This window comes from Gopherus evgoodei, chromosome 1 (assembly GCF_007399415.2).
Source record: "Gopherus evgoodei ecotype Sinaloan lineage chromosome 1, rGopEvg1_v1.p, whole genome shotgun sequence".
In the NCBI taxonomy this organism is placed as follows: Eukaryota; Metazoa; Chordata; order Testudines; family Testudinidae; genus Gopherus; species Gopherus evgoodei.
This window is the reverse complement of record NC_044322.1, coordinates 169,662,281-169,677,051: the sequence shown is the minus strand read 5'-3', so window position 1 is coordinate 169,677,051 and position 14,771 is coordinate 169,662,281. Positions and strand designations below refer to the sequence as shown.

The 14,771-nt window shown below is 39.7% G+C and overlaps 2 protein-coding genes across 11 annotated transcripts in view; one reads left to right on the top strand and one right to left on the bottom strand.

The window, feature by feature from the left end:
* Positions 1-282: 282 nt before the first annotated feature.
* Positions 283-5,753, bottom strand: RWDD2B (RWD domain containing 2B). 6 transcript variants are annotated; one of them, XM_030579508.1, is made up of 5 exons: positions 5,692-5,753; positions 3,160-3,389; positions 3,016-3,083; positions 1,570-1,935; positions 283-864 (listed from the first exon to the last, which is right to left on the bottom strand). In XM_030579508.1, exons 2-5 carry the CDS (start codon positions 3,364-3,366, stop codon positions 630-632), a joined length of 876 nt encoding a protein of 291 aa, XP_030435368.1. In that variant the 5' UTR covers positions 3,367-3,389; positions 5,692-5,753; the 3' UTR covers positions 283-629. The 6 variants fall into 6 exon arrangements, with proteins under 6 accessions (XP_030435368.1, XP_030435341.1, XP_030435358.1 ...); XM_030579481.1 differs by lacking the exon at positions 5,692-5,753 and adding an exon at positions 5,227-5,331; XM_030579498.1 differs by lacking the exon at positions 5,692-5,753 and adding an exon at positions 5,231-5,291.
* The window catches only part of USP16 (ubiquitin specific peptidase 16), a 27,155-nt gene continuing 17,352 nt past the window's right edge, over positions 4,969-14,771 (top strand). Inside the window, exons 1-4 of one of the 5 annotated variants that reach the window (XM_030579448.1) lie at positions 4,969-5,041; positions 7,526-7,621; positions 12,243-12,421; positions 13,057-13,160. In XM_030579448.1, the coding sequence (XP_030435308.1) occupies positions 7,558-7,621; positions 12,243-12,421; positions 13,057-13,160 (347 nt within the window). In that variant the 5' untranslated portion in view covers positions 4,969-5,041; positions 7,526-7,557. Of the gene's footprint in view, positions 5,042-5,396; positions 5,508-5,705; positions 5,791-7,525; positions 7,622-12,242; positions 12,422-13,056; positions 13,161-14,771 lie in introns of those variants that run through there. The other 4 variants (XM_030579430.1, XM_030579438.1, XM_030579456.1 and 1 more) reach the window with 4 other exon arrangements.

Sequence of the window (14,771 nt, the reverse complement as noted above, 5' to 3'; positions counted from 1 at the left end):
CATGTTCAACTGCAAGTATTATAAGCAGCAAATATTAAATAAATGTTTTGGAATCAAAACATCTGCTGGTAGTGTATGTAAATACAGTGTTCAATGATGTAAAAGACAACATTTCTTTCCAGACATGCCTGCTTAAAATAACTGTAATCATTGGAAAATCACACACCCATGGTTGCTTCCCTTCCCATTCCATATTTTACACACACACGCACACATATAATCCCATATCTATAATATGATGTGCTGTATCTCTGCCAAAAACTAACACTTTTCACAAACATCTGGATCTTTTTACTATATTACATAGATATAATCAACTTCTCCAAGGTGAATTTTTAATAATTCAGATTATAAATAGTATATAGCATCTATTAAAAAGCTGTTGTTGGTTTATTGTTGTTGTCTTTGTCATTAGCATCATTATATCTTTCCCTTAAAAATATCTTTATATTAAAGCATCCATATAGTCATTTTCACGACCATTATTCATTTTCATGGAAAACTGAATTCATCTTATAAAGCAGCAGTAATCATTCCCCTCACTGATCAACTATTTCAGAGGGGAAAAGAATAATTTATCCAAGACTGTCACATAATTTTTCAAGTTCATTGATTGGATCCTTGCTGATCTAACATCCTTCAACTCCAAAGTACATCTGAAAAACATCAGCACACCCCTTTCCATCTAAAAAATGATAGAGCTGCCCCAGATCCATATGATTTCCTCTGGCCCCATGCGCATCAAATACTTTTTCTTCAAAATATGAGAATTTTCTTTGTTTCTGCATCTCAGCGTGTGACCCATCCAGAGAAATATCCTCTCTGTGGCGAATTAAAATTGTCCGCCATGTTAATCTTCTGACTCTGAAAACAATTAGGAAAATATGAATCCATAAAATGTAGCACATTTTATAAAATGTTATGAAGCAGGTATTATGAAAGGAGAAAAATCAACAAAATTTCAGTTATGTAGATACCTGGGATACACATTATAGCTCATTAGCCAATCAGTCAAACAAACATATACATACCTGCAAACATTCCTAGAACCAGAGCATTATTTCTTTACACCTATACCTCAGAGAACAGTCAATAAAGTTGGGATTTAAATATAACTGCACACCTCCACCTTGTCTGTGCAAGGAATTTTCTTACCCTTTTTATTACTAAATGGGCAGAGCTGAACCAGGTCTACACTACACGAAAATACAATACAAGCAATATAAAAAATATTAACGAGACTAGTGTTACATCATACTGTCGCTACACAGCTGACGTAGAGCTGACGGGGGAGGCAAGAAGAAAAGCACTGCATGCATTAGTCAAAGAGAACCCCTTGCTGGCTAATTTATGGCCCTGATGGCTATAAAAGTGTAAAAGATGGGAGGTGTGTAAATGTATTGTGATAAAATATAAAACATATACTTTTCATAGACAAGATGTTGATTTTACCAGTACTACAATAGTTGCCCATCTTCTGACCAAATATACAGAATCACAACATAACAAGCACAATAGTCTAACCACCAATATTACTTAAAAACAAAATATAGTATATAAAAAGCAAACCTTGACCAGAATTCTTCACAAGTACTCTTTGGGCCTTCTACACAAATGACACCTGGTTTCCCAGGCATGCTAAACCCCGTCAGAGCGAGCTCCTTAGACCAATCAACTATATTCTTTCTTTTATGCTTGTTGTAGATGTGATGACTATAGATCCATAATCTAGTGAAAATGACATCTTCTGACTGCATAGTCCTCAATGTCATCACTGAGGAAGATGAAAGCTCCTTATCGATATAAGCAGCTGCATGATCTTTAACCCATTCTCTTGCATTTAATACACAGACCTCACCACTGCAGTTTTGCTTCAAGTATGTTTTTAGATCTGTGTTCAGCTGAATCTGCTGTGATCGGCTTAATGATGATGACCTAAGGAAAAAATATTAACACATCTTGTTAGACATTTTGATTTTCCTACCTTTTCAAAAAGATATGCTAAAAACCCTATTATGTTGTTAGTTTAGAATTGGTACATTTAAGTTAATATTTTCTAAGAAAATCCTATTTTAGCCTTTAAAGGGCTAGCTGCAGTTTTTATATATAGCATTATATAGCTGTAAATTTTAAACAGAAAAAGCCCAGATGAGAATTTATGATGGTCACTGCAGTACTGTTCTGAGATATACAATGTAACAGAAACAAACAAAAATACTAAAAGAGAAATAATGCAGGTCAATGAGTAACAATATTCTGCCCAGGGTTGGCTCCAGGCCCCAGCATGCCAAGCGCTCTGCCGGTCGCCAGGAGGGTGGCAGGTGGCTCCGGTGGACCTCCCGCAGGCGTGCCTGCGGAGGGTCCGCTGGTCTCGTGGCTCCGGTGGACCTCCAAAGCCGCGGGACCTGTGAACCGTGAGACCAGCGGACCCTCCACAAGCAGGCCTGCGGGAGGTCCACCGGAGCCGCCTGCCACCCTCCTGGCGACCGGCAGAGCGCCCCCCCGCAGCATGCCGCCGTGCGTGGGGCGGAGAAATGTCTAGAGCCACCCCTGATTCTGCCAAGCAGAAGGATGAGATTTATTAAACAACCTTTCACTTCTTAAGTCAGAACCAACTGGAAGCATTGTCACGATGGACTATGGCCCAGATCCTCAAAGATATTTAGGCACCTAACTCCCACTGAAATATCTTTGGGAATCTGAGTCTATGTTTCTTACTTGGACACTGGTCCTGTAAAATGATCAGCGCTGAAAGACCATCACTGTGTCCACATGGAGCCACACTAATTTCACTGTACTGGGAGCTAGCACTCCTATTTTCTATTCTCAGCTCTGTCACTCACCTGCTGCATGACCCTGAGCAAGCCACCTTACCACTTTGCATCTCTGTTTCCCTTCCCACCCTTTGTCTTGTTTATTTAGACTGTGTGCTTTTTGGGGCTGTCTCTTGCTATTATGTTTGTACTGATCTAGTAAATTTTAGCTTTTAGTTCCCTGTCTAGAAATATGCAGTACCTGACAGTAATTTCTGGTAGAACAGCGGGGTAGTTAAGTGGTAAAGCACAGGATAAAGAAAGCATTACCTAAAAAAAAAAAAAAAGGCATTAAAATCTGATCTGAAATGTCTTTTTTTTTCTTTCAAAAATATGGCTACATTACCATAGTGGCATCAGCAACCTCTTGTTTTACATTCAGTATAAACTGAACTTTTGAAGATGGGATCTCTGACGTCTTATTATCAATATAATGTTTTAGTTCTGCTACAGCCAGCTGATCAGTCACAATAAACTCATCTTCATCAGGAAACATACTAGAAAGTAGGTCTAACTCAGAAAGTTGTACTTCAGCTTCTTCCAGATTAGTCATTTTGGCCACGTTTTAGCTGTTTCCTAAATAAAGAAATTAGGAAAAAAATGAAAAGACAATTCTAATAGATAGAAGCACAAGTTTAAGGACTAATCATGCAACTCTTTAAGTAATAATTCATTTAAGTAATCCCACCAAAATCAATGGGATCACTCATAAGAGCTGGTCAGCTAAGGGTTTGCAGGATGGGGCCAATATAGAAATGGTGGCTGAAATCATGGCCTAATTAAATCGATGGGAACACTCATGACATCCCACTGATTTCAATAGGGCCAGGATTTCACCCTTTGTTTTCACTCAAATGTCTTTGGATTACACAGTGTGATATGTTTTGAATTTCATCATTTGTGTTATTTTGGTATTTGCTGGATACGGCTATGCTTAGGGGGTCTGTCCTTCCAACAATGTGGAGAAATTAGGCATATAGTGCCAATTTAAGCATCAAGGTGAAGAAATGTGGTCAGAAAAGTGATTGTAGAAATGGTACATTCTTGCTCATTGGATCTGCTCACTGTACATTCAATGACATATTTACTGTACTGACAAAATCTTCTACAAGATTTTGCTATTAGCTCTGCAGAGCCAATATAGACATGGGAGAGTGTGATGAATTTTATTATGTCTTACAACTTTACCAAATGGTTAACTAAATTCTAATTAGACATTTTTTTTACAAGTGATGATGCATGAGCCAAAAGAATCTCTCTGGATTTTCAGAGCCCATCATGGGATTTCCAGCACTGTCAGTAGTTATAAGCACTCCTAGGAGTGGAGGAGGCCCCATTCTAGAAAGAATAACAAATTACATTTTTTAAATTTTAAAACACACCCCAAATCTAAAAACTAGAACCATAGTCTATGCTAAGTCCACAGCAGTGCACTTGTAGCCGTGTCAGTCCCCAGATATTAAAGAGAGCAAGTGAGTGAGATCAAGTATCAGAGGTGTAACCATGTTAGTATGGACCTGTAAAAGCAGTGAAGACTCTTGTGCAGTGGGTATTCACCTACAAAAACCTCATGCTCCAATATGTCTGTTAGTCTACAATGTGCCACAGGACTCTTTGCTGGGCGAGATCATATCTTTTATTGGACCAAACTTCTGCTGGTGAAAGAAAAAGGCTTTCTGAGCGACACAGAGCTCTTCTTCAGGGCTGGGGAACAGCCTCCAAACCAACAGCAAAACACAAGGGGGAACCGACTGCTTAGCATAAGTAGTTAGAGCATTTTGTAGCGTCCATGGGCCACTCTACCGAGCGGTCCCTCAGCAAGACGCTCTAACTACCCACGCGGAACAGTCGGTCCCACCGCGCGCGTAGCTGCGAGGCGGGGCGCACCCCCCAGGCCGGAAGAAGAACTCCAGACAGAGGCGCTACTTCCCCCGCTGTTTAGGCAGCTGAGCTTTAAATCACCACGCTGGGGCCGGGCCCGGCCAGGCCCGCCAACATCCCACGCGGCGCAGCGCTACAGCTTCCCACCGGCTATTGACTCAACCCCGCCCCCCCCCGGCTGCGCCTGCACACCCACCCCGCGCGGGGACTTCTACAAGCCGCTCCGCTATCGCGCACGCGCAGCGGAATTTGCACTTCCTCATTCGCGGTCTCTCGCCGATTGACCTCCAGGATCCCACGATGCAACGCACCGGAAGTGATAAAGGGCCGTTCCCTCTAGTACTGGGGTAAGTCACTCTCAGCTCAGTCACCGGAAGAGGACGGAAGGCGTAAAACTATGCTGAGCTGGAAACGTGTGTCGTAAATCAACTCGATTCACGGCACTGGCCTATGAGGGGCTTAAGCCCAGTGAGTTCCTCTGGACGCCACTATGTTATTTACCCTCCCTTCCCCCAGTCTCTGAGTCACTTACTCGCCTGGTCTGAGCCGCCTGCTTTCCGCCCCCAGCCCGACTCTCCTCGGCTGGGGCTGTGGGACTTTCCTACTGGTTCTAGTCGGTGTCCGTAACTGATGGGAGGCGGGCTCGGATGAGGCTGACTAGCCAATCGGAGCCAGCGGGCTGCCCCCGAGTTGCCGAGCGAGGTGGGGTGCGCTGCACTCCAGGCTTGGGTTAGTGTGAGAGGAGCAGCAGCGCTGGTGGCAGGAGCTGGAAGACTCGGCGCTCAGGCCTCCACGCGGGCGGGTAGGCAGCCGGTGCGCCCGCGCCCCGGGGCGGGGAGGAGAAGGGGGGAGCTGCAGCAGGTGCCTTGTCCCGCGGTCCCTCGCGGCTGGGAGCTGGGACAGCAGCGGGCGGGGGTGCTGGAGCAATGTGTGTAGTGGGGGTGCTCAGAGCCATTGAACCAAACTGCAAACCCTGTATATGATAGCAACCACTTACTTCAAGCCGGGGGTGCAGTAGCACCCCCAGTTCCAGCCCCTGTGGCAGCGACGTCTCCTTGCACTGAGAGTTTGCCTGTGGGAGGCTCAGGAGCCCTAGGTAGATATGGACCAAAGAACACGTGTTTTGCTGCGTGACAGCGGAGGAGGGTGTGGGGGCACATTTTTCCAAGGGGATACATCTCCTGTGGAGGCGTGGCGGTGGTGGTGGGAGAAATGCCTAGAGAGGGAGAGGTTGCATACCTGGTACAGTGGTCACCACTTAACACTGGACATTTGCTACCTGCTGGTACCCAAGTCTGTGTAGGTATCAGAGATATGTCCTATTCCTAGTGTACTAGACTCTGCAAAGCTGGGGTAATCAGCTTCTAAAAAGCGTGCTCCTGTGTCAATGTCCTATTCCCATTCTACAGCAGGTGTATTTTAAAGGATTTCAATTGCCTTAACAAAGTTGGGTCTAAATCACACCCTTTAATACTACATAAATAATATTTTGTAACTAAGTAGCATTGAGGAGATTCTCTCTGATTCATCTACCCAGCCACAACATGTATTTGTTTAATACTTACCTATTCTCGGCTGCCTTCTCGGTTCTGTTGGCAAGATAAGGGTTCAACCTGGACAAGGCTAGAAATGCACTACTATGATTTAACTAAAGGTTGATAATTGCAACTTTATTTTTGAGTGTGCAGCTAATTCCTTTTCCAAATCTATAATTTATTTGTCTTAACTTTCAGAGTGTTAAGTTTGTCGCACCCTCTAAGTGCTACTTTATGTTTCACATAAACGAATGTAGTATGCACTCCAATCTGGGTCTGTGCTGGTTATGTAATATGTATATATCTTATTAACCTTGTAACCGACACTTGAAATCCCTCAAACCTGACCCTAGATGTACAGTACCTTCCTTCTTAACTTGTGTAAATTTGATTTTAAACAGTAACTTTAATATTTTTTATATCTTTACATCTGTCATTATGTGAGTAAACTTGTCCTTTTGAGAATGTGGTTGGAATTACTTTCTATGCCAAAGGTCTGATAGCTGACCTTTCTTTAGGAGGGGTGGGGAAGTCTCTGAATTAAGCTATTCTTGTGCTTTTTCTCATTATATACATTAAACCATACATATAGTACCTGATTATTTTTATGATGATGATGATTATTTAAGACCAGCATAAATGCACAGAGTTTGCTTAAGGCTCTGTCATGTTAGAGGCTGATGCCTCTCTAGGTCCCTTTCTAAGGATATACTCAAACAGTTGTTCCAAATTGCATTATTTACTAGATAGTTCTATGAATACAAAAACTGAAATCTCCCAGAATTGAAGAGACATCAATGCCATAAGAAATCTGAATCTCCAGTAATTGTCAAATGCTGCTAGAATAACAATTTATTTAATGTTGCTGAACAAGTCATAAAAAAAAAAGGAATTTCCAATAAATCAAAAGTAGAGAGTTCATTAAATAAGTAACTTCAGTATTTAAATATGATAAACTAATAATATGACAGTTGCCTCCTAAAACTTTTGTGGCTGTACTCCATTAAGGTGAGCTATAAAAAGTGTAGGGGAATTTTGCTGACAGTTTAGACCCCTCTCTTACATGGACCTCTGTGCCCTTATGGAGTCCCATAGAGCTCAGATCTGGTTGCAGAAGTGGGGTCAAAATGTGCATTAGCTGTAACGTATGGAAATATTGTGAATTCATGTCCCCTTGAAATTCAGCTAATTTAAAACTAGTTAATTTGTCTGATTGCTGCTACCTTTTGTATAACCTACAAGCAGAATCGAAATTTAGTTTTGAATTTAATATGGGTTTTTTTTTCCCCCCATTAGATTCTGTGTAAGGAAAACTACGAAGCACTAATATGGGAAAGAAGCGAGCAAAGGGAAAAAACATACAGGCTGATGATGAGTCTCAGGATATTTTGGGTATGTTTCATAACAAAATATTTTCAGAGAGACTGTAATACTATGGAAGAAATGTTTCATTTGTCTTGAAAGCGAGGAACATTGAAAACCCATTAATAACCAGAAGGCATTTACAGTAGTCACTTTTACTACTTTGAATATTTGATTGTAAAAAGTGAGTTTACCCAGCTGACCCTCAAGTTCTTTAGAAAATGTCAGTATTGCTTCTTAAACTTGGTAGGAAATCTTTAAAGTATCAGAAATTCAATGTTTACTGTCGTACAGGTCCAATCCTGAACATCTTTTCTCAACAGTCATTTCAATTCACATGGAAATGCCCCAGAATCCCATGAGATATTCATGGTATAAAGGGCCTGCAGAGCCAGGCCCTGTATGTGTAATGGAAAGTAGTTACACATTCTTGATACATTTGTTTCATTTCTGGGTGGATCGGTATGCTAACAGTAAAAGGGTATGAATTAAAATGCACAGTTATAAATGTGTATGGCATTTCGGAGAAATTATTATTCCTTGTATTTGCAGCATCTTACTCCATCTGGCTTTGGAGGTCAATGCTGCCTCAGTCTCCTCACTGCCATCAGTCTTCCATGAACTTACAGGCTACCATAACACATTTTTTGACCTTCTGGTCAAAAGTCCACCCCTCTTTCAGAGTAAAATGAAGTTCTGAACAAAATGAGCATAATCCTTCCTTTCAGCTTCATTACAGGATCCCAGCCCTGCTTCAAAGGTCTGTTTTCCCCAAGCTGTAGCTTTTCTTTTTGTATACTTTTCCACCAGGCTCCAAATAGTTCTTCAGTGCCCTTGTTTACCCCACTGGTGCAGGGTGTTTCCATGCACCTCTCTAAATAATGCCATAGGTGGGGACCAAGGCCCACTTTCCCTCCCTGTCCTATAGGTTTCCACCCCAGGACCCTAATGCCATAGGCTGTCTGCCCGGAATTCCAAACTACATTGTTTCTGTTTCCCAGGGCCACTTCCTATAGTGACCTCAACCTAGTCTCCTTTATAGTCTCTCTTTGGCCAGCTCTGATTCCTCGTCAGCTCTCCAGGAAGAAGTCATCTATGGGAAAGTCTTGTAGCCATCATCCTTTGAATCTCTCTCCTTGACTGAACTGGAGGCTTCTCTTCATATATTTTAGCCCTGTGGGTTACATGACTGTCACTTGATCTCTGGGCCCTGAGCAGGGAGGTAGGCTAAACAGGCACATGTAAGGTTGCCCAACTCCCTAAAAGGTGCCAGATCACCTGTGTTATTTCTGTCTCATGGCCCAGAATGGAAGTTAACTTACAGAAAATAAGTAATGCTGGAAGTTGTCAGTAACTTAACTTTTAGTTGCATTGACTATGCAAGACTTTTGAACAAAAAAATTATTTAATTTGGAATTGTTGTAGACAGACCGAAGACTACTGATGTTTTAATTTGTGCAGACAAACATCTATCCCAGGCTGTATTATTATTTAGCGTTTATATTATGGTAGCAGCCTGAATCCCCAGTCAGTACCATAATTCCAATGTGTTAGGCACTCTACATCTAGCAAGACTGAGTCAGTGCCATGAAGTTCTTACAGTCTAGGGCTATAATCCTGCCAACTGCTCCAAAGAAAGGAGAGAGATTTTAGAGCTATTATTAATTGACTTGAACAATTAAAAAAATTCCAATTTTATGAAAGGTACTAGAAAATAGTTTGAATTATACAGACATTTATGTAATTTTTTTAACAAGTTACTTAAATTCATTGGAAGAATATGGGAGCAAAAGAAAGCACTATAAATATTAACTATGGATTTAGATGCTTTGTAAATGAAATTATTTCATGTAAGCAGCTTTACTGAAATATTTTTACTCTAGCTTTTATACTAGAGATATTAAGCATTTGTTCTAAATATAAATTTAGAGCAAATAGGGAAACAAACTATGCTAAGCAGCATTAAGTACCTTAGTGACAGGCGTTTGTATAAACCCCACCACATATTTTTTCCAAACCTGTTTCTATTTGGCTCTTAAAAAAATCTTTGAATGCATTGCTTCAGTTTACTGACTAACAGGTTATGCATAAACAGTGAGTTGTAAGCTCTTTGTACGTAAATTAAACCTCTTGTCATGTAAAAGGCAAAACCAACAGCTTCTCTTCACTCAAAACCCAGAAATAACCAACTAGAAATAAAAAAATCAAACTCAAACAATGTGTATCTCACTAGCAAATACTAGCACTCGTTATATACTTATACAGCACTTTGGTATATTTAATCCTGCATCACTGTGGTGGGATGAACTAGATCAGGGTAGTCAATAGGACCGCAGGACAAATCTGGATCACCAGATGCTTTTGAACTGATCCCAAAATCTTTTTATTTACTTATTATAATTATTGTTGTTTATTTTATTATTTTCTCTGGAGTCTGGATCTTGATTATACCTTGACCAAGAAATTTGGACCTTGACAAAAAATAATTGACTACCTCTTGACTAGATGACCTTTCCTGGTCGCTTCCAGCCCTGTATTTCTATGGTTCTATGACTATATCGCTTCTTCCTATCAAAGACCATCAGCTCATGCCACTGACTGTAGTTCTGGCAATATGGCATAAGCAATCTGTCAAGCCTTTAGGAAGTTATAGATCAAAACCAATACCTTATACTTCATTTGGAATCTAACAGGCAAACAGTGAAGATCCTGGTTCCTTATGCTTCTGCTGAAAGAAGCCTCTAAGGTTACTTCTACACTTAAAACTGTTGCTATACTCACTATAGCAACAGGATTGGTTCTCCTATTGCTGTAGATAATCCGCCTCCCCAGGAATCAGTACCTGGGTCAAAGAATTCTTCTGTCGACTAAGTGCTGTCTGCACTGGCAGTTAGATTGGCATAGCTGTCTCTCTCAATGGTGTGGATTCTTCACTTCCCTGAGAAACATAGCTGTGCCAATGTAAGTTTCCAGTGTAGACCAGTCCATAGTGGCCAACGTTCTGCATCAGCTTCAGTTTCTGGGTGGATTTAAGATATAGCTCTACGTAGAGAATGTGACAAAAATAATATCCTGCACAAATCTTTCTTAATTGAATTTAATGTCTTTAGGGTCTATTGTATTAAAAATCAAATTGTGTTATTGAGGGTGTGTGCAACTTCATATGTACTAATGTACTTCCTCCAGTTATTAGCCCTTTGACACAAACCCCCTGGAGAGGTGCGCATATTGGATTCTCGAGGGATCAACATCCAAAGGATTTTTGGATAAATAGTCTGGCTTTAAACTGGCTCAGGGCTTTCTTCCTGATCCAGAAAACAGACAGGACCCCTGGACCATGGAAGGCCTCAATCCTTAGGGTAGGATTAGAAGGACTCGGACTATTGAGGGCCCATAAGACTGGGTACTAGTTTTGAACTGGGGTTGTTATGAACTTATGATCATGGAACTTCTGATCCCTTTGTGGGGGTTTGAAGGACTGCTCCTGCCAGAGCACATGTTAGCGTTGTCATGATCTCTGGTATGTTTGTTAGCATGCATGCACATTCTTTTAATATGTTTTCTCTGTAATGCTTTTACCCAAAGAATAAATAAGCTTGCATAGAAAGAGTTGTGTGACAATAATAATAATATAACTACTAGGGGTCACCAAATGAAATTAATAGGTAGCAGGTTTAAAACAAATAAAAGGAAGTTCTTCACACAGCGCACAGTCAACTTGTGGAACTGCTTACCTGAGGAGGTTGTGAAGGCTGGGACTATAACAATGTTTAAAAGGGAACTGGATAAATTCATGGTGGCTAAGTCCATAAATGGCTATTAGCCAGGAAGGGTAAAGAATGGTGTCCCTAGCCTCTGTTCGTCAGAGGATGGAGATGGATGGCAGGAGAGAGATCACTTGATCATTGCCTGTTAGCTTCACTCCCTCTGGGGCACCTGGCATTGGCCACTGTCGGTAGACAGATACTGGGCTAGATGGACCTTTGGTCTGACCCGGTATGGCCGTTCTTATGTTCTTATGTACAATTTATAACTGTAGCAATTACATTGTGTATCGTCTCTGAGAAGAGAAGCTAAGCGGGTCTGCTTAGGCGGCCTGACTTTGTTGGTGAATTCACAGTATAATTAGGAAATTGTGCAGTCTAGAAATATCCTGGTCAGGACAGTGTGTGAGACATGTCTCCACCCAAGTGAGGTGATGGCCAGAAGCCTGAGAGTGAGAACCCTTGTTGAACTACTGAGGGGAAATACAGATACAGTTGCCTTGAATTGTGACAGAGCACAATGTAGTTATCTAGTCTTGAAATGACAAAGGCATAGATTATGTTGGCTAGATCTGTATCCAGAAGAAATTTGACAGTCTTATTCAGTAAATGCTATTTGGTCATATTTGAGAAATAGCTGATAGTCCAACGATATCTCCAGATCGTGAACTCTTTTAATGAAGGATGGACACACACTCTTTGTCAAATCTTTGCCACAGCTTCCAATTACTTCCCCTAACCTGCCATTGTCTCCTTAACTATGAAAAGGCCACTTGAGCTCATGGGCCTGTCACCTTTTTTTATGACATATAGAAGTCTTTTTCCATGTTGACTACTTGGCAAAAATGTGACTTCCTCGTTTTATCTCTGTACTTTCTGTTTCATAGAACCTGTGTGCAAGCACATTCGCAAGGGATTGGAACAAGGCCATGTGAGAAAGGCATTGCTGAATGTGGAGTGGAACATTTGTCAGGACTGCAAGACAGACAATCAGAGACAAGATAAATCTGAAGAGGAAGCAGATGAAAGCCCTTCAATATGGTTATGTCTAAAATGTGGCCATAGGGTATTTCTCTTTTTTTAATGTTTTAATATTCAATGTTGCATACTGCAGTTAAGAAAGAGCTTCCAATTAACCCTCTAAATTTTAATTTACTGTTAAACTTGTAGCCAGATGTGGTGCTACACAAATTATTTAATATAGTTCAATCTGGCAAAAAGTGTCTGCTCTGAATTGCTACTGAAAGTATCTAGAAGCTTGGCACAAAGGCATTTAGCAGACTTAAGAACCAGACTCCATCGTGATGACTTCCACTTCTTGAAAGTCCAGATTATTTTGTTTGTAATAATATTTAATATTTCTATTAATATTTCTATTGCAGGATCTTATGGTATGTTGTAGTAGTAATATGGCTTACTTAATATAGAAACATGTATGCCTAATAGTTTTTTCATTTTTTAGGACTTAAAGTTGGGATTTTCAAAAGCACCTAAAGGAGTTAGGTGCCTAAATCCCATACTACTTGATAATTATTCTTTATCTAATTAGTACCTTTTCTTTGTAGGTATTCAGACTAATTACTTTATTTGCTTAGCTAATAGTTAGGTATTTATTAAAATTTTGTTTATAGACTGAATTTATTTTTTTTTCACTTGATAGTCCATTGGGTTTTGTGACACTTCTGGTTGTCAATGTTATAGGGCTGTGGCAGAAATTCTCAAGAGCAGCATGCTTTAAAGCATTATACAACACCAAGATCAGAACCCCATTGTTTGGTTCTCAGTTTGGACAACTGGAGTGTGTGGTGAGTTTGTCAGGCAACAGTTATAAGTCATAACTGGAAGAAAATAAAAACTGGGGTGTGATTTATTTGTGTTTTGTTTGTAGACTTCTCAAAATAATACACTGAAACTTTCAGGATATTTCCATACAAAAAACTTTTAACTTAGAGTTACGATTGCTGAAATAATTAATAAAATCTTTTATTACACCGTTACCACAAGACTGACACTGACCAGTTAGTAAATATTGTTAATGTTTAATACATTCACTTAATGATAGTATTGACGTGAAAAATTCATGTTCACATTCCCACATCAACCTTAATGCTGTCACTCAAGACACACACTTTCAGTCTGAACATTACAAATATATGTATATCTTAGGCTACGTAATGTAATTAGTGATAAATGTTAAATCTTTCAGTCTTGTTAGAAATTAAGGTTTTAATGGTCATACTGTAATTGTGCTTTTTACATAAAGTTGCTGAGGTGATTTATACAATAACTCTAAATTAAATATTTTGTGTGTATAAATTTCCTTCTTTTAAAAGATAGGAATATTGCACCTAGTTTATGAAGATTTTTATTACATCAGGCTTTCTGGGATAAAAACAACTGACTTTATGAAGAATTTAAAACTGATTGGTGCAATACAGTATTTCACTGTAAAGTGGATGTTTAAAACTAAAAGCCAAAAATAGATCTTCAAATCTCTTGATGTGATTAATATACAAAGGAGATGCTAAAATCTTAGATTAATCGCTTATACAGTATATAAAAAGAACTTTGCAATCGCTCTCCTCCGTTCAAAACTTTTTAGCTGATACAGAGACAATGAAGAGGATGATGCCTTTTTAAGTTTTTGTCATGTGTTGCCCATTAAAATGGTGATTGTGAGCCTGTTTAAAAATTTACCAAGTTTTCAAAACAGTTGACAAAAAAATAGATTCCTAAGTAGGTTGGATGAAAGATTGGATATATGTAGATGTTCTTTCCATGCTTTGTATTGGGGATTCTAGTGGGTTAGGAAAAAGAGTTTCATTATAAACTTCTTCTGCTCCCAAAAATGGGAGTCAATCCACACTTTCTTGTAATCCTGAAATCTGCTAAATGCATTTGTGCCTAACACTTTAAAAATTAGTGTGCTTTATATATACTCGTGTAGGATGTTTCAGTATGTCAAAGCAGTTCTGTTTGGTTACATATGTTAGTGCAAGTCTATACCAGGTAAGAAGACAGGTGGTTCCTCAAAGTCAGGGTTAGAATATGTTGACAGGACAGTGTGGGGAAGATTGCATTGTTCTCCCAATGCTATGTCTGCTCTGTGGATAAATAGAATATTTCCATTTATCAGTGTGGCTCTTCTCAGTAAAATTATGTGAAACATAGTGCAGTGATCTAGCGGTACACTTATTTGGTTTTTGTTCTCACAGAAATAAAAACACAACTATCAGCAATAAAAAAGGCAAATAAAACAAAACTATACATTAACAGGACAAGCAGAATACACTTGTTCATGTCTTATTCAAACTAAATATGACAAAAAAATGTTTGGATAGAATAAACTTCAACTTTCATATCTGTATCCACTAATATTTGTAGTCATTTCCTTTGGGGCCTGATTCTTTTTTTTT

Excerpts from the sequence above, each read along its gene's own strand:
- RWDD2B (XM_030579508.1), bottom strand. The coding sequence starts at position 3,366 with ATGACTAATCTGGAAGAAGCTGAAGTACAACTTTCTGAGTTAGACCTA. Across the intron at positions 1,936-3,015 it reads CTACCAGAAATTACTGTCAG|GTCATCATCATTAAGCCGAT; the intron begins GTACTGCATATT and ends TTTTTTCCTTAG. Across the intron at positions 865-1,569 it reads TGTGAAGAATTCTGGTCAAG|AGTCAGAAGATTAACATGGC; the intron begins GTTTGCTTTTTA and ends AATTGTTTTCAG.